General features: G+C 44.5%; 2 protein-coding genes across 3 annotated transcripts in view; one reads left to right on the top strand and one right to left on the bottom strand.

Moving 5' to 3' along the window:
* Positions 1–20,652, top strand: part of gtf3c2 (general transcription factor IIIC, polypeptide 2, beta) — a 31,104-nt gene that overhangs the window by 6,914 nt on the left and 3,538 nt on the right. The window contains exons 6-17 of the mRNA XM_042095684.1: positions 236–313; positions 425–523; positions 843–1,070; positions 1,755–1,866; positions 2,477–2,594; positions 11,164–11,195; positions 11,660–11,789; positions 12,278–12,422; positions 16,513–16,674; positions 17,026–17,113; positions 17,660–17,788; positions 18,706–18,876. Coding sequence (XP_041951618.1) covers positions 236–313; positions 425–523; positions 843–1,070; positions 1,755–1,866; positions 2,477–2,594; positions 11,164–11,195; positions 11,660–11,789; positions 12,278–12,422; positions 16,513–16,674; positions 17,026–17,113; positions 17,660–17,788; positions 18,706–18,876 — 1,492 coding nt within the window. The remainder of the gene's footprint in view (positions 1–235; positions 314–424; positions 524–842; positions 1,071–1,754; positions 1,867–2,476; positions 2,595–11,163; positions 11,196–11,659; positions 11,790–12,277; positions 12,423–16,512; positions 16,675–17,025; positions 17,114–17,659; positions 17,789–18,705; positions 18,877–20,652) is intronic.
* LOC121711846 lies at positions 6,025–8,880 on the bottom strand. Of its 2 annotated transcripts, XM_042095686.1 has the most exons (6): positions 7,863–8,877; positions 7,553–7,639; positions 7,346–7,426; positions 7,048–7,125; positions 6,835–6,919; positions 6,025–6,209 (listed from the first exon to the last, which is right to left on the bottom strand). In XM_042095686.1, exons 1-5 carry the CDS (start codon positions 8,362–8,364, stop codon positions 6,873–6,875), a joined length of 795 nt encoding a protein of 264 aa, XP_041951620.1. In that variant the 5' UTR covers positions 8,365–8,877; the 3' UTR covers positions 6,025–6,209; positions 6,835–6,872. The 2 variants fall into 2 exon arrangements, with proteins under 2 accessions (XP_041951620.1, XP_041951621.1); XM_042095687.1 differs by lacking the exon at positions 7,553–7,639 and having other exon boundaries at positions 7,863–8,880.

Genomic DNA, 20,652 nt, shown 5'->3' with positions numbered 1-20,652 from the left:
CTAAACAGCAGTGAGAGGGCCCAGATTGGCTTGTGTGTGAGTAATGTTGTTTACAGGATCATCTTACCATGGGCCTTCGTAGGAGTTCCTTTGAACATGAAGCTATTTCAGTGACGTAGCTGGGCTTGCTGCCACACTTATTTAAAACATTTTAAAAATGCACTTGTCTGAAATGTCTCAGGAAGTAAGTGTATGAGAATATCTGTTGCATAGCTAACTGTATGTTTGCTTTCAGCCGTAACGATAATGTGCTACCGTGGGTCTTCCCTGAATGGATACCCTCAGTGAAGGACTGGCAGCTCCTGACCACAAGGTGTGTGAAATCAGTTCTGAGACTAATTGTTGATATACTTCCAATATTCTTTAAAAATGTAATATATAATAGTGACTTGCAAACGCTAATAGAAAAATCATACATGTGTAGTGAGGCTGAGAAATATCTACCTCAAGAGATGGAATCCCCTGCATTCAAGCTTTCACGGGAGAAAATGAAACAAGGAAGTACCCTTCAGAGACTGAAGAGGTAAAATATAAGTTCATTATATGTTTGACAAGTCCGCCTTGATTAATCATAATATTTTTTTTTTTCATTTTAATGTATGCGTATGAACTATTTTCAACTTCATTGGAATTGATTGTTCCTATCATGCACCAAAGCTATTCAACATGCAGCTTTTGTTTTCTTTTTTTAAACATTACCATTATTAGCTAGTAAACTTAAGCTGCACCTTTCTCTGATGGACCGATTAGCGAGCAGCATACTGTACTAATATTACATTACTGTTCACTACACAGCATCAGCATCCACGTCCTTGTGTCTTTTCCTTTTTTTCTCCCTCCAGATTCGAAGCCTCGTCCTACCACAGCGAGCGGTGGGACACCACCTTCTTCGTCGGCGGCCCTGTATGGTCCATGGAGTGGTGTCCCTGCCCAGACGGCTCCAAAGGCAGCCAGTACGTGGCCTTGTACTGCAACCGGAACATGGACGTCCGCCACAAGATGAAGAGCCTGCACGTTGAGCCCAGCCTGCTGCAGGTGTGGGACCTGGGAGAGCTCAACAACCGCTCCAGGTGGGCCTCTCATCCAGGCTCCCACTGGAAGGGCTGAATGTACAGATGGGAGATCTTTTTACCACAATGATTTCAAAGATTTAGTCCTCAGAATTCCTCAGTAATGTCTTTTATATAGGCAAACTTACTACTTGGCAAACAGTATGTGGAATCTTTGTCAATGTTTCAAAATGCCTTAACTTTATAATAATCACCGTGGGAGTGATAGGCACAACGGCAAGGGTCATTATCCAAGTCTGGCGGTGAGGGTAGCGCACACCACTCTTAGGTTTGAAAACAGTTTCAAGTATTTTTCCAGGGTTTTTTGGTGAAGTACAGTATATTGCACTATATTGCTTGGCATTGCTTCCATGTTTTTAAAGACTCAATGTTAATGTTTATTTTTTACTATGGTGACAGGTAAGTGCAAATGTGCATCCAATTACAAAAACAACAATGTTTTATTATTTTGTGCTTGTTTTTGTTTATATGCATGTGTTTTGTGTGTTTTTATAATCTGCGCATTTGTACTTTTCGGTTACCATATTTCATGTTTGCTTTCATAATAGCATACTGAACTAAATAGATGCTATTTAAAAGATGAGAATGCTTATTGAAAATGCCAATGCTTTCGCTAGACATACAGTATATATAATGTCAAAAATCTGAAACGTCACAAAATGTGTCTCCCTCCACCCCCCCCAGGCCTTCCAGAGCTGCCCAGGTGGCCTACTGTCTTGCCCAGGACGAGGGTTGCGTGTGGGGCCTTAAGTGGTGCCCCACGGGGGCCTGGGAGCTCCCCTCAACAGCGCGGAAGGTGGGAGCCCACGTATTACGCTCTTATTACGCTTTAAAGCAACACCAAAGAACTTTTTGCAAATAACGATGTCCACAGACAAGGTAGAGAAAGTTGCATGATTTTATGATGTATTGCGACATCAGATGCAAGTCAAATTTGTAGTTTCTTATGTCTCAATCCATCAAAACTACAGATACGCTACCCGATCTTACAAACTTACATAGTGTGGTTATAGCCGATAGAAGGCTGCGAAGCAAAGGCAGAAGTGCCCACTGAAACTATTTTGGAAACATTATTTTAAGGTACAAAAAGCTCTTTGGTGTTGCTCTCCTAGAAAGGAGAGAGGGTTCAACCTTTTTCTATTATGTAATTGATGAATGTTGGGGAATGATTAATCAACTGCAAACGGGGGATCTGAAATATTGTATCATTTTCCTCTCCTCTCCACAAAATTTATCCCATGATTTTGGTTTTGTGAATGCAGATACCGTTTGTAATCCCCAGAGGTTGAGCCCAAACGGTCTAAACACTGATGTTTTCATGCATTTCATGACTTAAGTCATTGCATTGTCCTATTAGAAAGCAACCACAATGACTTAAATCTTCCTAAAACCACCTCCCCATCCAGAGCCCTCAGATGCCTCGACTGGGTCTGCTTGCGGCTGGCTGCTCCAGTGGCAAGATCGTCATCTACAGCCTCCCCCATCCCGACAGCCTGCTGAAACAGAGGAAAGGCCCGATGGATGGTAGGTCCTTTTTACAGAACTGAAGAGCCTGGTGCTTGGTAGGCAAAGCATTCATATTTAAAAACCTACAGGGGCAGATTTGCTAAAAAGATCAATAGTTGAGTTTGTGGCGAGGATATGCTATTGTACTACGCTATGTTGCAGAGTTCTTGCTGTAAGTATACAAGACTTGTTGCAAGTGAAGTGTGGGCAACAGCTTTGTTGCTGTTTAAATTACATTTTTGTCCTCTGCCCTGTTTAGGCTATTGAACATGTCAACAGCTCAGTTGTGAAAACAACATTGTTGTCCGTGCTTTCAAACAATCCTACATGCATTCTGTAACAGGCAATTAACTACACTGCCCATCACCCCCTGACAAGTTGGTGTCACTGGAAGTGTGTGTGTGTGTGTGTGTGTGTGTGTGTGTGTGTCTGTGTGTCTGTCTCTTAAAATAAAGAATATGATGACTTGACTTGATAGAAAGAAAACATACTCATGGCTCATGCAGTGACATTAACAATATAAAAACCAACAGTGAGCTCTAACACCAAAAGGAAGGGGAAAAGTAACCTATATGATTATTTGTGCTTTTGTTTCTTATAAATTATTAGTCAGCTATTCCATGTGACAGAACTGTATATTGGTTAGGGATGTCACACATGAAACAGTGCAGCTTAAACATGAAAATATGACCTTAATAAGAGCAGGCTATCATTTGAGTTCCTGTTAATATCTAGTGCACGATGGGAAATCATTTAAAGGAATCTAGTTGCAGTCTTGCAATCAGTGACCCTGCAAGATCCCTAGTCATTGCAAAATCATAGTCTTTGACTTAAAAACTCAAAAACCTGTCTTTTGATGTGAGAGGATCTGAAACTAGTCTTTCAAAAATCTTTTCCAAATCTTTGCAAAGTCATCTGGTGTAAATGGCATAAAGTGTGATTTGTGCAGTCCTGCAACTTGTGTATTTAATAGGTTGCAATTTGTAACATTGCCAGAAGGGGGCAGCAGTGATGAGAAAATGTTAGTCTTGTTTCACAGAACGATTTGTTACTGTGTGTTATGTGTTTTAAGGCACCGATGTCGTCTTCCAGGCAGCGCTGCATGGAAGGCACTAGGTTTAGGCAAGGGTTAGGTGCCTTGAAGTCAACAGTCGCAGCGCTGCCTTGAAGTCGACGGTGGGGGCTTAAAACACCATCGAGCCACAGATTTCTGGCTCTCCACTCTATCATATATTTCCCTTCCAGACCTCCTGTGCATTGTGCATTGACATGCACATATTTATGTTCGTTGTCACGTGGTCATTGTCAGTTATAATGTTAATGTGTTAAGATTTTGTAATGAGTAGTGATCAGACTCATCTATAACAGTGGAGGAGCATTTTGGCAGAAGTGTGCGTGTTTGTGTGTGTGTGTGTGTGTGTGTGTTGGCGTTTACCATGCGTTTCGTCTGGTAGATGGGTAGGAGGGAGTGTATGTGTGTGTGTGTGTATGTGTTAGGGCGGAGGCTGTGTTCTTCCAGCTCTGCGTGTGTGTCCCTGTGTGTGGTGGGAAGGGGCCATCACTTGCTCATCTCAGACAGCAGGGCTGTTTTTGCATTATTCTCACTCCTCCCAGCCTGAGCAGGGCCCTCCAACCCATCCTCCACACTCTCTCACGTGTCTGTTTTTGGGTGTTTACATGCTCACGTGTGTGTGTGTGTGTGTGTGTGTGTGTGTGTGTGTGTGTGTGTGTGTGTGTGTGTGTCTGTCTGTGTCTGTGTTGGCGTGCACCATGCGTTTTGTCTGACGGGAAGGAGGGAGTGGAAGAGGGAGAGAGAGAAAAGAGAAGAAAAGAAATGATGACTGAGAGGCGGATAGAGGGAGTAGCAAGAAGGGCTGGAGATGGATAGAGAGAGGGAGAGAAAGTGGTGCGGAGTGAAAGTGACCGGGATGAAGTACAGTGTCCATATCCAAACTCATTCATCCTCCCTTCACTCCTCCCATCCGTTCACTTCAGCCTTTCTTTACTCTCATTCTTCTCCACCTCGCATCAGATTGCATGGGCGTCTCCTCGGCAAAACATTGTCGACAGTGGCAACAGGCTTCCATTAGAGTCAGGCACAAATTCGATAGCAACGTCCCAAGTGCTATCAAATGTAATGCTTTCTGAGTTGCATATGTCCGATGACACATCGATCACGGCGCAACGTTTATTTCGCAGCTGCCATCCCCAGGGGATCTCCGCTTAATCATTGTGCCCCGTCGTGACAGGATGTGGTCTAATACGACTGCACTAATGGCCCCTGGACACAGGGCAGAGCAACGAGGCTGAATAGTGGCGACTGGACAATAGTGTGTGGAGGAGTGTGGGGGGTGTGTTTGTGTGTGTGAGAGTGTGTGTGTCTGGTCTCTGTGTGTGTCTGGTGCATGTGTGTGTGTGTGTGTGTGTTTGTGTGTGTGTGTGCGTGCTTGAGTGTATGTGTGTGTGTCTGGTACATATGTGTATGTGTGTGTGTCTGGGTGTGTATTGTGCTTTTCTCCTTTGCCTCAGCCCAGTTGTGGATGACGCTGAGTGCATGATTCATAAACCAGTGGGGGACACAGGACTCTGGTGTCAGTAGAACGCTTGTTGCCGCATGGCCTGTGATGGATGACATCCAGCACACTGGCCGAGGAATGAGCGCTTGCCTTGGGCCAGAGTGGTAAAGACCGTGCGCATATCAGATTAATGGCCCGTTTGGAGACCACTGTCTGTAACATTTGCAAGTGAACACACACACACCCACACACCCACACACACTCACTCCTCTGATGGTTCAACACCGCATTAGTGAGTTGGTGGAGGGATTTAGAGATCTTTTGTAGGTCACTTGTTTGAAAACGATCCTACATATGCGGCAGTGGACTTCATGAAGCATAAAGGATAAATGAAAGAAACAAACATAACTTGCCAAACTAGAGATAATACTTCTTCCACTTATTGGCACTGGTGCTGAGGAGGTAATAACACATGGTTGGCGTGATGTTCATAATATGATACATGCATGAACAGGGTTTTCACAGTCTTAAAAAGTCTAAAAAAGCCTATGAAGTGCAGTCACAGTGTAATATGATCTAGTTTGGTTCTGAGAGAGTCTGTGTATGTGTTGTGCTTGGGAACGTTGTGTTGGTCACTCAGCCAATCACCTGCAGGGTTCACAGGTAGCTCCTGGACGAGGCCTAGGCCTGTCAGCCCCCATCATGCACTAGTGAGGAGAGTACCGTACAATAGCTGCAACCTCATTTCTGACTCTATGATGAACACGCACACAGACACACTCTCTCTCTCTCTCTCTTCTCTTCTCTTCTCTTCTCTTCTCTTCTCTCTCTCACAGACACACACATACACACACGCATACAATAACACATCAAACAAACCTGACACACACATGGACACTCACACATACACACCAAGACCGCTTCATCCAGTATCCAAGTATGCAAAAATGTTTATTTGATGTAGAATACTAATGAAATGCTCAGTTGAAGGGCAGCTGAACAGTTGAAGAAAAGTAGCTGAATAGCTGTCCACAGTATTTAAGGATGGAGTCCAATATACAGTAGATAGGATAGAAGGCCCATATGAGAAGGATAGAAGGCCTTCTTCCAGGATCCTCTGTGGGTAAAACCATCAGGATATAGATTGTTAATTCAATGCTGATCACATTCAGAGTTGTTTAACTTTAGTTTGTGCTCAAGTTCAAATGTAGGATGTCCCCTAAGGTGCAGTCTGATTCTGGTGAGGTCGTTGTATGGGCAGGAGTAGTATATGGTTCAGTTCACTACTTTGTTTTGTTTCCCATTTCCAGGGCCAGGACTGTGTCTGCACACTGGAGTATTTTGGGAACAGTACACACACAGTGCTAGAGGTGCAGCTCACTGAATTTGAGGTCGTATTAGATGATCAGAGTCACCGACTGCATTCTCCTCAACTTGAATAGTGTGTTGATTTATAGTGACAATAACAATAGCATACTCAAGACAGGAAGTGCAACATTCACCCATTTTTGTCAATGTCACTAATGTCAATTTATTAATTAAGCATATTTTAAAACAACAGTTGCAGTTAAAAAAAAAAAGCGCTGTACAATTAAAAGCAAGATGGATTGAACATAGACCCATACAATGAAGATCTCCATTGAAAATTGACATTTAGTTAGGATTAAGCTAACTGGCCCTATGAACTATAGTTTGTTACTGTAAATGTACGGTACTCAAAATAACTAAGACCTTTAACTTACAGTACATGAGGGGCATTCTTCAGACAACAGGACCCGTCTTATTGGGCCATGTTCTCCCACATCTGGCCATTAGCCACAATCCAGCCTGTTAGAAAAAGTTTGAAAAATATTAACTCTGGGCATGAAATAGGAGTTTATGGTCTATGCCATTATCATAAAAAGTGGACTTTGGGCACAAGAACATTTTTAGGTTTATGATATTTGCGGTCTTACTTGCTGGTTCATCAGACTGAAAATCTTGTTCATCAGCCTGAAGCCCCTCTCCAGCCCGAGTGACAAGGAACCCTTCAACTGGGACAATAACAATGACCCACTCAAGTCAAACAAGTTGTACCATTCAACATTCACCCTTTTGTTCAATGTCACAATTAATGTCAGTTTATTTGTAAAGCACACTTATAAACAACAGCAGCTATTCCTATACAATGAAGATCTCCAGTGAAAATAGGTATTTCGGCTAGGACTAAGCTTACTCCCTGTAAATTGTCACTACAAATGAACTGTAACTTACAGTTCATGATGGGCATTGTGTAGACGACGCGGCCATCTTGGGCCATTTTCTGCCACATCTGGGCATTAGTCACGACCCAGCCTGTTAGAAAAGGTTTGGAAAAGGTTAACTGTGGGCATGAATTAGCAGTTTTCCGTCTACTCTATTCCCATACAGTCATCTGGGCATGAATTAGCAGGTGGAAGTCTATGCTATTTGCGGTCTTACTTGCTGTTTCATCAGGCTGAGCATCCTCTCCAGCTTCGGTGTCAAGGGACCCTTCGACTGGGGCAGGGTAACTGGAGCCAAGGTCAGCTGTGAAAATAACAATAAAATACTCAAGTCAAACAGGAAACACCATTCAGCATTTAGCCATTTTTGTCTCGCCATTAGCCACAACCCAGCCTGTTAGAAAAGGTTTGAAAAAAGTTAACTGTGGGTATGACTTGTCTTTTTATGGGAATATCATAGACTACAGTATATACTGTTAACTATGGGCATGAATTATCAGTGTTGGGTCTATGATTTGCAGTCTTACTTGCTGGTTCATCAGGCTGAAGATCCTCTCCAGCCTCAGTGTCCTCCATGTTCACCTTCTCAGTAGCTGGTTCTCCAGGCTGGAGATCCCCTCTGGCCTGAGAGGCCTCCCTGTTTATATCATCCATGTTTTTTTCTCTCTGGAGCACCCAGTATGGCTTGCGCCGCTCCTCAAAAGCCTGCAGAGAAGCCTTCATTCTGTCCTGGAGTTTTCCAGGAGCTCCATCTTCCTGCTGCCTCCTTCCCTGAGTGGTGTCCACGTTAGCGGGTGCAACTTTAGCCGAGTGGTTTGGTTTATACGCCCTGGTGTTCAGCCCAGAATCCAGTGACTTCTTCCCTTTTCTCCCTTTCTCCGAATCAGTCTTGGCCACGGCAAAGTTTTGACAGGTCCTATAATTTTTGGTCCTCTGTCTTGTTCTCCTTTGTCTGATCCGGTCTCGAATGGTGGCTAAGCAGACTCTCATGGCTTGCATAAAGCAGCCATGATCTCCCCTCACCTCCATCTTCAGCAACTGAAATCGGCCTCAACTTGGTCTAAAGGTCTCAAAAATAGACTTCTCCTTTGTCCTTTAGCAGTAGTAGTTGATGAAACACAGGATTAACAATAGCAAGTAATTATTGAAACAGGTGAATTGATGAATTTGTGTCAAATTGCCAGCAGAAAGCTCTCTCTCAGTGTTATCTCTGTAGCCAGGTCAAACTGATTGAGTGTTCTACCTCAGTATTCTACTTTGCACAGTAAGAATGTTCATAAGATTCCAACAGGTGATGTCAACAGAGTTCTAGAACTCCACTTGTAATGATTTAAATCCACTGATAGAATCTCTCATACTAAATCAGAGCCAGAGCCCCTTTTACTGTCTATGCCAGAGCCTTATATAGATCTCTAGGGCTCTGACCAGAGCCATGTAGAGGATGCAAAATGGCTCTAATGCAACAGTGCAACTCCAATGGCTCCATTGCAACCATGGCTCAGTATTTAATAGAGGGTTTTTGCATGAATAAATGCACAGCACTTTGACCCCCAACACACACACCAAGACCCCTGGCAGTTGGGTTAGCCCCTTGAGCCCCCCCCCCCCCCCCCAATAAATGCACAAATAGGCTGACACCAGACATAATTTCACTGCATTTCTTACTTCCAGTAACTATATGCATGTGACAATAAACTTCCTTGTATCCTTGTATCAAAGATCGTTGGTTGTAGTTATAAAACCATACTTCTGACCTTTAATGAAAATTGTGTCTTAAGTGATATCAGGAAGAGAATGCCTGTGTATGGTGCATTGCATGTGCCTGTGCATTTTCTTTTTTCATCCATGGTTTGCTTTGGGATCCCATTAACCTTTTTGAATCCCGTTGTTGCCATGTTGATGTGAGAGACTGAGTGTTCTGCAGTGTTGCTGGGTTGATCTAAGCATTACATTTAGCCTTAAACGGGTCCCATGGTGAAACAGTGGAAAGGTTGCAATGATTGGGGGCGTTAGGTGTGTGTGTGTGTGTGTGTGTGTGTGTGTGTGTGTGTGTGTGTGTGTGTGTGTGTGTGTGTGTGTGTGTGCGCGTGCGCGCGCGTACATGTGTGTGTAAAAGTGTGTGTGTGTGTGTGTGTGTGTGTCTGTGAGATTTCAGGACCCATAGGCTCAGTGACCCGCTCTACTGCTGCCAACACTGGCCTCTGGGGAGGTGACCTCCATCAGAGAGCTGGACAGGACACCCCTCTCACACACACTCTCTCTCTCTCTCTCTCTCTCTCTCACACACACACACACACACACACACACACACACACACACACACACACACACACACACACTGTACTTCAAACCCCCTACCCACAGACGGCACTGTCACACCTGGGTGCCCTGGCTGGATGGCTGCAGTGTGTGTCTTTGTCTGTCTGTGTGTAATGTGCGTTTGCACATGTGTATGATTTCTTTCTGTTTGGACTTTCATATTGTGTGCTTTTTCAGTGGGGGTGCATGAATTTTACTGTTTTTGTGTGTGTGTGTGTGTGTTTTTGTGTGTGTGTGTGTAAACTCTGGTGTGTGTGTCTTGGTGGTGATGCTAGAGAGCAAGATGCGGCTGCCTTCTTTCATTTCACAAACTGTACAGTGTAATGTAGCCTGTAGCCTGCAGAGCCAGAGCACCCTCCACCTAAACAAGCATGCTTTCGAATAACAATGACTCCCTTTGTACCAAGCTGCACGCTCACGTCCGAGACAAAGGGGGGGAAAACACGCTCTTTCCTGCAAGGTTTCCCTCTGCACTCGACTGTCAGGACTAGCAGTGAAATGGTTATAGGCAACACACGCACACAAGCACACTGTGTTTGGCACAGATAATTCTAAATAGCTTTTTGAGAGTCCCCCATGAGGGGGAGGTTGGGGGGAGGACTCCGAGGCTTCTTCTCGCTCAGTGGAGATAATTTACTAGCTCGTTTTCTATCAGACAAGGATCTATAATTGAAATGACAAAAAAGATGCATCGCTACGCAGTTGTTAGTGTTTGAAGCCATGAATTTCAGCTTAGTACCTGACAGCATTCTCCCCAGTGGCTGTCAATCACAGTGGGCCTGGATGGACCAGCAGGAGGGGTCTGTAGGAAAGGATGGCCCTTTGACTTGCAGGAATTTGTGAATGGAGGACTAGAGATATGACTGAACAGAAACTATTTTCCCCTGAACAACTGAACAGTTTACTTATTCAACTTGTTAATATCCATTGAGTACAATTTATGCTTAGAAGACCATTGCCTGATTTTTCTTTGTATGTTCAAAGCATAAATGAATTTGCTGCCATTTGCAAGATCAGGTTACCTCAGGTTTTGGCCAGGGGATCATGTTTTCAAGATGTAGCACATCAGCGCAATGGGCCTGTGGCCTTCTCCCAATTCAGCTTCTCACCACCTTTAATTGTCCCTTATTCACCTTATTCCGCGCGCAAACATGGTGGCGCTAGCTTTGCCCACATTGTCTCCGAACTTCCGATTGAGCAGTACATCCATTGCGATACATTGAGATAGCAGAGCTCTATCGAGATGACTGGCATCATATATTATGGGTCATCCTAAAGTTGCGGCTGTTCTGTAAGTTAGCCTCTCTATTCTCTTCTGCCGTGTTATCCCAATGAAGCTAACTAGACGTAGCTAACCGACCAGAAGTTTAAAGACAACGTGGAATTTAAAAAAATGGGCGGGGCTGAATAAGGTGAATAATAAACGTGTAGTCTACTAATGAATTACCGTCTCTCCCTTATCGATAAGTATGCACAGCTGATAAACACTATTTATGTCTTTCCCAATAGGTGAAGCCAGCCAAGAGCCTCTGATATGCCGGGTAGGTCAATAACCATTCTCTCCACTTCACTCCGCCAGCATTTCATCCTCCTTAGATAAGGCTTTGGCTCCAGGTCACAGCACCCAATAAACGGTCCTCTCCCTGCCCTGAGTGCTACGGCCATGGGCAGAGCTGACCGCAAGGAGCCATAACATCATTTGGTTTCAGACATTTTCAGGCACTGTTATGCTAACGGCTAACTGCTACATTACACAGCAGTTGCTGCTGCTGCTGCAATATGTGTGCCCAAGGTCTCAGACAGATTTAACCGCTCCCTGTGTGTAATGTAAACCTTTCTTTGTAATTTAGCCTTTTTCTTACCTTTTGGGTTACCATCCATCCCATAGTTGTTTTCCTATGTCAGGATTGTTCAAATGAAATTGCTGTTGCTCAAACTGTGTTGTTTTGAGTAGACGCCACGTGTGGCTCATTGCTGTGTCTGGGTTTGGGCTCCTTGTTTGCAGGTGCAGCCGGTGCTGACGCTGTGTTTAGGCTCGAGTAGTGTGGAGCACCGGGGCGAGAGTGGACAGTGCTTCACCATAGACTGGATGCCAGTGAAACCACACAACCTGGTGGCAGCTGGCTTCTACAATGGTACCTAATCATACTCCCCTTTTCCCATTTCCACTGAGGTTTCACCTATAGCCACTAGTCATGGATGAGCTTATACTGTACATCTGCTTTTATATAGATAGGTATGTAAGGTTGGAATTGTGGCGTTATGATCAGATGTTTTATATATTTACTGTAGATGATTTCCTAGTTACCATCTATCTATATGCTCCACTTCAGTTCTCTCAGACAATAACAATAAACCATCAGATTTTATGTATAGTTTTGATTTTTGTTTTTTAAATATCAGGTGACCGTTTACTGAACATAATAGATTAAGCCTAGTCCTAGACGAAAAACTTTTCTTTAATGGAGATCCACATTGAAGTCCTCTTTTAGTCTAGGATTAGGCTTAATCCATTTTAGGGAAATAATCCCATAGTTATGCATTGAAACTGCTCTGCAGGGAGAGAGAGCCAGGTGTAGTTTATCTGTGTCTGACGCAGGTGTGTTGTCTGTCTCCTCGGCAGGTATGGTGGCCCTGTGGGATCTGACCACTAAGTCCTCTCTTCTCCGGGTTCGGGCGCCGAGCAGGTCTCCCGCCATCTACCCGTTCCACAGCTTCCTGGCGCATGATGACCTGGTCCGGTCAGTCAGCTGGTGCAGAGCCTCAGGGTGAGAACGCACAGCTAAATACATACTCACCCCTCAATACACACACACACACACACGCGCGCGCACACACACACACACACACACACACACACACACACACACATTAAAACAGGATGTTTATTAAATCATTTATTTTCTTATTATTTGTGTGTGTGTGTGCGTGTGCTTCCGTCCATCTGTCTGTGCGTGTGTTTGTTTGTTTGTTTGTTTGTTTGTATTACCTTTTTGCCTGAAGAGATTTCATGGATCCTTGTGCAAAAGGTTCTCAGTACATTAAACCCCATCAGCCAGAGGCAGATGCTTTCACTCAGTGACTTCTTGCTCTGAAAGAGCACATTTCATCACCGTGGTGGGAATTGAATTCTACTGCCACATGACTCACTGTGCCGTCGTTAGAGGAGCCAAGGCGAATTACAAAGCCTTGCAGGATTAGTGTACCTTGACGATCCACAGTGTCATCCCTGTTGTCTTCCATCAGACGCGTCCTGCTGGTCAGTTATGAGCATTAGCCTCTTAAAGGGGAACTTGGCAAATATTTCAACGTAATAAACCCGTTTAGAAATCATTTAGATGGTTAAATCGCCACAGATGCAAATACACACACACACACACACACACACACACACACACACACACACACATGCGTACACACATATAGAAAGTATATACACACTTACACACAGGGCCAATATTGATAGTCAAATATGTAACCCTGTAGTCTAATGCTTAAGGCTGGTAACCTAAAGTTACTGTAGCTGGATAGAATTCTTGTGTAGCCACTTGAGACATGCGTTAGGTCAAGGCACTGAGTTCTGAGTTCAAAGGAGTATTGGCTTCCGCTTGGGTATTTCCTACAGTGTACTGGCGTCCAGGGAAGGAATCTGTGAGACTCGTCTGCTTAGCTGGACAGAAGTCGGGTAATAAGTACTGGGCCTATTAGCTGCAATGGCTAGAGAAGGATGAACAAATTCACAAACATAGCGTTCAAATTCACAAACATAGGCGAACGTTGGTGAACAGTTTTCTTTTTGCCTTGAGTTTTCGTCAAACACTCGCAAACAGGTAGTAGGAGGAGTAGGAGTAGGAGGTAGTTCTTCGCGAACATACAGTGGAGCTGGATGTGAGTTTGACGAAGGCAACAATATAATTACCGTTACAATGGAATGTTAACACCAAATCGTTCAAATTTAACTGTTCGCCACAAACGTTTGCTAATGTTTGTCGAATTTGAACGCACCTTTGGACTTAGATACTGGTTCCTTGGTTCCTGAATCATACTTTTTTTATACCAGTTTAATAAAATACATTTTAGCAAAATTAAAATTGTATGACATATTAAGGATTTAAGTTCTTTAAGTTAAGTTTCTACTATTGTACAAAGTGTTTATTTCTCACCATAGATAGCCATAGCCAGCCTGGACAGCAGTGACCTTATGTGTGGAGCGAGCTGCATTAGCTGTGCTGGGCTGTGGGATGCTTCAGTGGGCCGTGTCATAAAAGCTTGTTTAGGTAGATGACAAGTCAGGGGCGGGGGGTGGTGACTAACCTGCAGAGCTTCCACATCTCCAAGAACAAAATGCTACTGGGATGTCAATGAGAGTGTGATAGATACTTAGTTGCACTCATGCATACATATAGACATGCGTGTACATACACACATGAGTGCATGCACACATACACATCTTCATACTCCATACACGGAGTGTGCGTGTGTGTGGGCTATTTGGCAGACGGGGTGTGTAATCACTCACATACACACACACTCTCACTCACAGCCGCACATACATACTGGCTGCATACAGTATAGCTGTGGGTGTGTGAGAGATAGAAAAGGAGAAACACACACACACACACACACACACACACACACAAGCAAGCAAGCAACAGACTTGAGGAGGAGGGTAAGGGTGAGTTGGCCCCAGCAGATGGCAGACGGAGGAGGAGAAGGAGGTGAAGACGCAGGCGTTGTGTAAGAGAGAATGGAGCATGCAGTCATGTCGAGTTGTGTGTACACACACACACAGCGGCTGCAGTCTCGGGGTTGTTGTGTGTGTGTGTGTGTGTGTGGGGGGGGGGGGGGGTGGGGGGGTGGGGGATGGGGACTCAGCTGTCTGCTGCTCAGCCCTCACCCCCTCGTTTCTCCCCCGCTCACCCAGTCCAGATGCCAGGGCGAGGGCATGTGCCCGCCTGGGGCAAGAGCACATAGCATCAGTCGCAGCTCTCGCCTTCTGCACATGACATCTGAACTCTCTGCTGCTCACATCCCCATGGCAGGAACACAGACACTACCTTTACACTACAGGCACACATGAAAGCAGAATCCTTTATCCACAGGGTTTGCATTATTGGGAAGAGGCATACTTTGTTCTGTTTTATTCTGATGGCCATTTAGTTTTGTTTATAAGCTGTTGATACTTGCTGTTAACAGTGAATAGTCTCTCAATGTGAGAATTCCTTTGTAATGGACCGATGACTTTTGTGCAGATATAACCATACTGAAATAGGGTTTCTCAACAGGGGCATTCAGATAATGCTGTGGGTGCGTTATTAATCAGTTATTCATCACAAACTTTTAGCTTCTGGTATCAAAAATAGTTTTCATATCAATTTGAAATAAATTATCTAATGTCTCTGTGTAACTGATTATAAATAAATGTCAGCTACCACACACTGTGCATAGGGTACCAGGTGCTGGAGGGGGAACCTTTTTTAAAAAAAAAAAAAGAAAAACAATAAATCTTACAAATAGGAGTAGTGTTAATGCAGACTGCTTTTCAGTATAAGTAAGTATATATACTCTTTTGATCCCGTGATGGAAATTTGGTCTCTGCATTTATCCCAATCCGTGGATTAGTGAAGCATAGTGAAAACACCATGAGGTGAAGCACACACTATCCTGGCGCAGTGAGCTGCCTGCAACAACAGCGGCGTTCGGGGAGCAGTGAGGGGTTAGGTGCCTTGCTCAAGGGCACTTCAGCCGTGCCTACTGGTCGGGGTTCGAACCGGCAACAAGTCCGAAGCGCTAACCAGTAGGCCACGACTGCCCCATGCTTACTCAGAACATTTTCGATTTAAACTGTAACCGTTTCCCCTGAAGCGTGTCATTTTTGTCGCTACCCTTAAGAAACCGGGGAAATCTCCCCCCACACCCCACACAGAGCCCTGCCTTCCCAGGAGTCCCCACATCCACTCAGAGCCATATAGACCCATAAACCAGTGATTAAATGTGTGAACTATAATGTACGCAAAAGTAGCCTGTAGTTCTTTTGGACAAGAGACCTCAGAGGTCTGGTTTTTACATGCTGCATCATCTTTGCACTTTGTCGGTGCTGAACTTGTATGTAGCTAATATAAATGTACTAACATGATTATATTATTGGCCAGTGCCAATGTGTGAATGCATTGGAAAATGTCTTCTAAAATCATTAATCTGATCTCAACTTTTAAACTAGGCATGTTAAGCTTTTTTTTTTATTATATATGAATACTTTCTGGTTCAACAAATGAATCAAATTTGTCATCATAAAGGTTTTCCTGTAGCAGTGCCTCTCCATGATGATCTAGCAGAATCTAACGTGGCAGTTTTGTTTTATGCTTTTACCAAATGCTGAGGTAGGACCACCTGGCAAATAATGCTTGCTGCCCATGTTTAGAGTGGTTTGTGGAGGCATTAAAGGCTAACATATCAGGGCTGACAGTTTGTATGCTAGCATAATGGGAGCTAAGCATCAGTTGGATTTAAACAACTGGCCAATAGCCAATGATGCTAAATGACTGCTGCACATCGGTGCATCCTTGATTGGTAACATTGTGCTCTAACAGCTTTTCTGTATGAATACTGTGTTTTCTCTGGCTGCACTGGCCTGAAAAACAACTTCAGATTAAAGGCATGTGTCAGCGAGGCGAGCTCTAAGGTATGAAGCGCAATAGATGCCAAAAGACACGTTTCTACCTTCACTTATCCCTGTGTTTGTCAGTTGTTTCATACAGGCTGTTTGCCTCTGGGACACTTTGGCCTTGGAGAGTGTGTGTGTGTGTGTTTGTTGCATCCCCCCACATGACCCCCATCTCTGCTCTCTCCCCTCTGTAGTGACCACATAGTGACGGCTGGGGATGACCGCATGACCAAGATGTGGGACCTGCAAAAAACCCACACGCCCCTCTGTGCCTTCAAGCGCTACCTGGCCACAGAGGTCGTGTGGCCACTGCATTGGTCCGGCGCTCTCATGTCTCAGGAATGTTCCTACGCCACGTGAGTCCTCTACTCGCCAACCACTCCTCTGTCACAGCGCCTTACATCTTCTCTATATATCTCTTTTCATCTCTCATATGTCTTTTCTGTCATGTCTTTCCTCTACTCAAAATAAAGTAGCTCACCTCAAATTGTTGTTAGAGGAAAGTGGTTAAACATGTGTTGACAATTTATATATATTATAATTTATATATTAAACTCTTCTGTAGTGTCTCCTCAACAATTTTGCCATGATTTAATGTAACAAGATATAACAAGAGGTCAACTAATATAACAAGAGGTCAACTTGTTTTTCTTTTATAAAAGTGTGTTATGCATTTGTTTACAGCCTATTTCGTTTTCTTAATGCAGGCACATGCAGCAAGGGGTCCATTATATTGACTCAGGGTTTACTGATGTCAGGCACTTATTCCTGCTCCCAAGGAAAGCCACCCTTTGGGTAAGGTTTAATATAATGGACATAATATTTCTAGTTGTGTAGTGCTTTATCCTTGATAACATTTTAGGTGAAATGCTGGGTTCTGCAAGTGTTCTTTCAAAGTTCTGAATTTAACTAATCAGTCAATCTATGAAGTACAGATTGTTTAGATACAGTATTTATGTGTTCTCGCTTTGTACTTTTGTGCTGTCTGGGCTCTTTCAACAATCTTGTGCATTCCATTCAGAACTGCCCATGTGTCTCCATTGCTACTATCTATTGTCTTTTTAAAAATATTTGTGAACACATCTCATATTTTTGTGCAGAATAGAGGTGTAGTTGATTTTATATATTTATATAAAGTTGTAGTCAAGTTTATTTTATTTTATGCCAACTAACCCAAGCATAATAGTCTAGCCTTTTTTATGTATGATGATATGAGCAGTGTCTGCTTTTCAAACTGTTTATTTTGTATTAACTGTGCCTTTTCAAACTGTTCATTTTGTATTAACTGTGCCTTTTCAAACTGTTCATTTTGTATTAACTGTGCCTTTTCTGGGGTTCCAGTCTCTGTCCCTGTCGGAGTGGCTGAGCAGCTGTGTGACGGCGGACAGCATCGGCGAGATGGTGTTGGTGCTCGTGCCAGAGTTGGGCTTGAACGGCATCAACCTCAAGAAAACTTCTGATCGCAGATTTGTACGTACATTAGAACACCCAAAATGGTTTTGTGTCCAGTTGAGAAGATGAACTATTTTTCTGTCTGATGTGTCTTGTCTTTTTGAGTGTCTGCAGCTGATCTTTGCAATGAATCCACCATTTGTTGTTGTAGCACAAGGGCTGCACAGTCTTCAGACAAGTGTAGACAAGCCCAGGCTGTGTGTAGATAGATAGGAGACACAAAAATCAAATTAATGAGTAGAATTATGGCAACCGTGTTCCTCCATTGAATTTTGTAACACATTCATACCCTACATTTACATGTAAAGTTGTTCTAATATTCTAAATGCAATCATTCTGAAGTATCCAGACTGCATTTAACTAAGACACGTACTGTATGCTTCTGTTGCTACTTCATTCTCATCTGGTTATCATAGCGACTGTTAAAGTTGGAATGTGCAGCATGCATATGATGTGGTAGTTCACTCTACATGCTTCCCTCGGTCACGACTGCTGTGCTCACACTGCACTTTCTAAGTTCCCCACACTGCAAGTGAGTCTGATCAAGATGGCTGACATGCCAGAAATCCAACCTGATCGGCCGAGAACTGGAACATCTTGTAGTCGTCGTATTCGTAACCGGTTGGATGGTATTCGGCCCGATTTAAAAGTGCATCGGGACATAAATCAAATAATGTCTGTCAAGGTTCAATGAAATGTACAGCCACATGCTAACCTAGGGACAGTGTGGTGTTGTACAGTATCACTGTCCCTGAACCTTAAATAAACCGAAGATGGAGATACACATGCTTCATTGTTTCCTTTAGAGAGTTGACATAGTCCCTTGGTGCATTAAACCTTAATGAGGGGGACAACACTGATTGGGTTGTATACGTTGCGTTGACTAATCATCGTGCTCATATCTGATCTCTCCCACGCTCTCTTCTTCCCCTCAGCCGGTGTACAGGGGCGAGATGGTGCGCTTCGGTGTCGAGGCGGAGACGGAGAGGGGCAAGGAGGGCGACAACCGTAGTGACGAACGGAGTCCCAACGACCCCGAGGTGGAACCCGCCACCTTCCGGGAGGCAATGAAGAAGTACTACATCCACTTCCAAGACTCGGACATGGTAGGTTGAACTCCCTCTCTCACACACACACACACATACACACATACACACATACACACACACACACGCTATCTCTCTATCTCACACACACACACACACAAATACACACATGCACACTCCCATACACACACACCTTCCTTTATGAGCCCTTATCTGGTCCCCCCAGTCACTGGTGGGTGTGGCCGACCCCATTGGCCTCCCTAATGGCCTGTCGGAGGGTTGTTCCCAGATCCCCATCCCTCACTACATCAATCATTCATTTCATCAGTTAATGAAACGCTTATTAGTGAGGGGGGCCAGTATCGGGCCACTCCCAGGATGGTCCCCAGGCTGTCAGTCACCTATTGCTCACAGATGCCACAAAAAGTATGTGGTGGTCATCTTTAAGTGAAGATGAGGGGTTCTTTAAATTGCACTTTGTTTGTTGGAGTGATCTGAAGAATGATGAGGCTTTTGGGGAAACCGGGGACCCCTGTTTTGATGCAAAAGGGACTTTGTCCTTTTATGTAATGTAAATCAGGTTTCTAGGCCAGGTATACTTGCGTACACAAGGAATTTGGTCTCTGCATTTGAGTGTTCACTAATTCACGGATCTCTGCATCCGTTATATCACTAGGTGTGAATGGGAGTGTGTATTGGTCTATTTTGTATGTATGCTTGTAATTTGTGAGAGATGGGTTAGGTGTGTGACTGTGTGCACAGTGTGAGTGTATTTATCTGTGTCAGTAAACATCAGGTTAGGTCCCCATCCCAGACGCCGTTAACATGCACGCGTCCTCTGAGTGTGACACGATGGCTGGGGCTCCATTCCTCAGACACACCTGAGTGAGTCACGGAGCACGAGGCCAGAAGGCACAGTAGCGCCTAAGGTTACCATAGAGACACTGTCACACACACACACACACACATACTGCTAAGGCCAGCCACATTGGGAGTTATTGTGTTGATTAAGTGTTTCACCCTTCATTCATTTAAAAAACTCGAGTCAGCACAACCCCCTCTCCACCCCCCACCCCTCTCTCTCTCCCGACCACTCGGACCTCTCCATCTGTTCCCCTGCCTTCTGCCTCAGTGAACCACCCCCACCCACTCCCCACTCTCTACTGTCACGGCCCACTGAGCATGTCCATTACCCATAAACCCCCCTTCTGGACACAGCTCCACCACCCAGAAGCAGCAGGATGGGGGTTTCTATGGGAGGGAGAAGTGGGCAATGCTAATTGAATTCTCCTCAGTCACCCACACACACCCCCCACCCCAGCCTCCTGACTGAAGAACAGGAGACACGTTTGTCTCCACAGTCTGTCTTTCGACCCTCACTGTGCCCGTGGCTCATCACACACACACACACACACACACACACACACACACACGCACACACACAGAGACAGTCAGTTGGATCCCCTTGGCCCCTTGTGGTGGCCTGTGCTCACACTCCACCATAAACTGCCTTGTCATCCATCTAGGAACAGCTCTGCTCCGTCACACACACGGCTCCTGTCTGAGCCCCACTCAAACCACGAGTCCCTCATTGGCACACTCACAGGTGGCCTACACAAGCCTGCTTATGTGCTTCTGCATTAAGATTGGATGAAGGGACAAGGTGAAATATCTTTAGGGGTGTGTTTGCTGAAGTGATTGTTGTCTAGCCACCAAGGAGAGAGAGAGCGAGAGAGAGAGAGAGAGAGAGAGAGAGAGAGAGAGAGAGAGAGAGAGAGAGAGACAAAGACAGGGTAAGAGAGAGAGAGATTTGAAGGTGGTTATTGCACAGTGCGG

Source organism: Alosa sapidissima, chromosome 6 (genome assembly GCF_018492685.1).
Source record: "Alosa sapidissima isolate fAloSap1 chromosome 6, fAloSap1.pri, whole genome shotgun sequence".
Classification (NCBI taxonomy): domain Eukaryota; kingdom Metazoa; phylum Chordata; class Actinopteri; order Clupeiformes; family Clupeidae; genus Alosa; species Alosa sapidissima.
The sequence above is the reverse complement of the archived record's forward strand: the minus strand, read 5'-3'. Positions and strand labels throughout refer to the sequence as shown.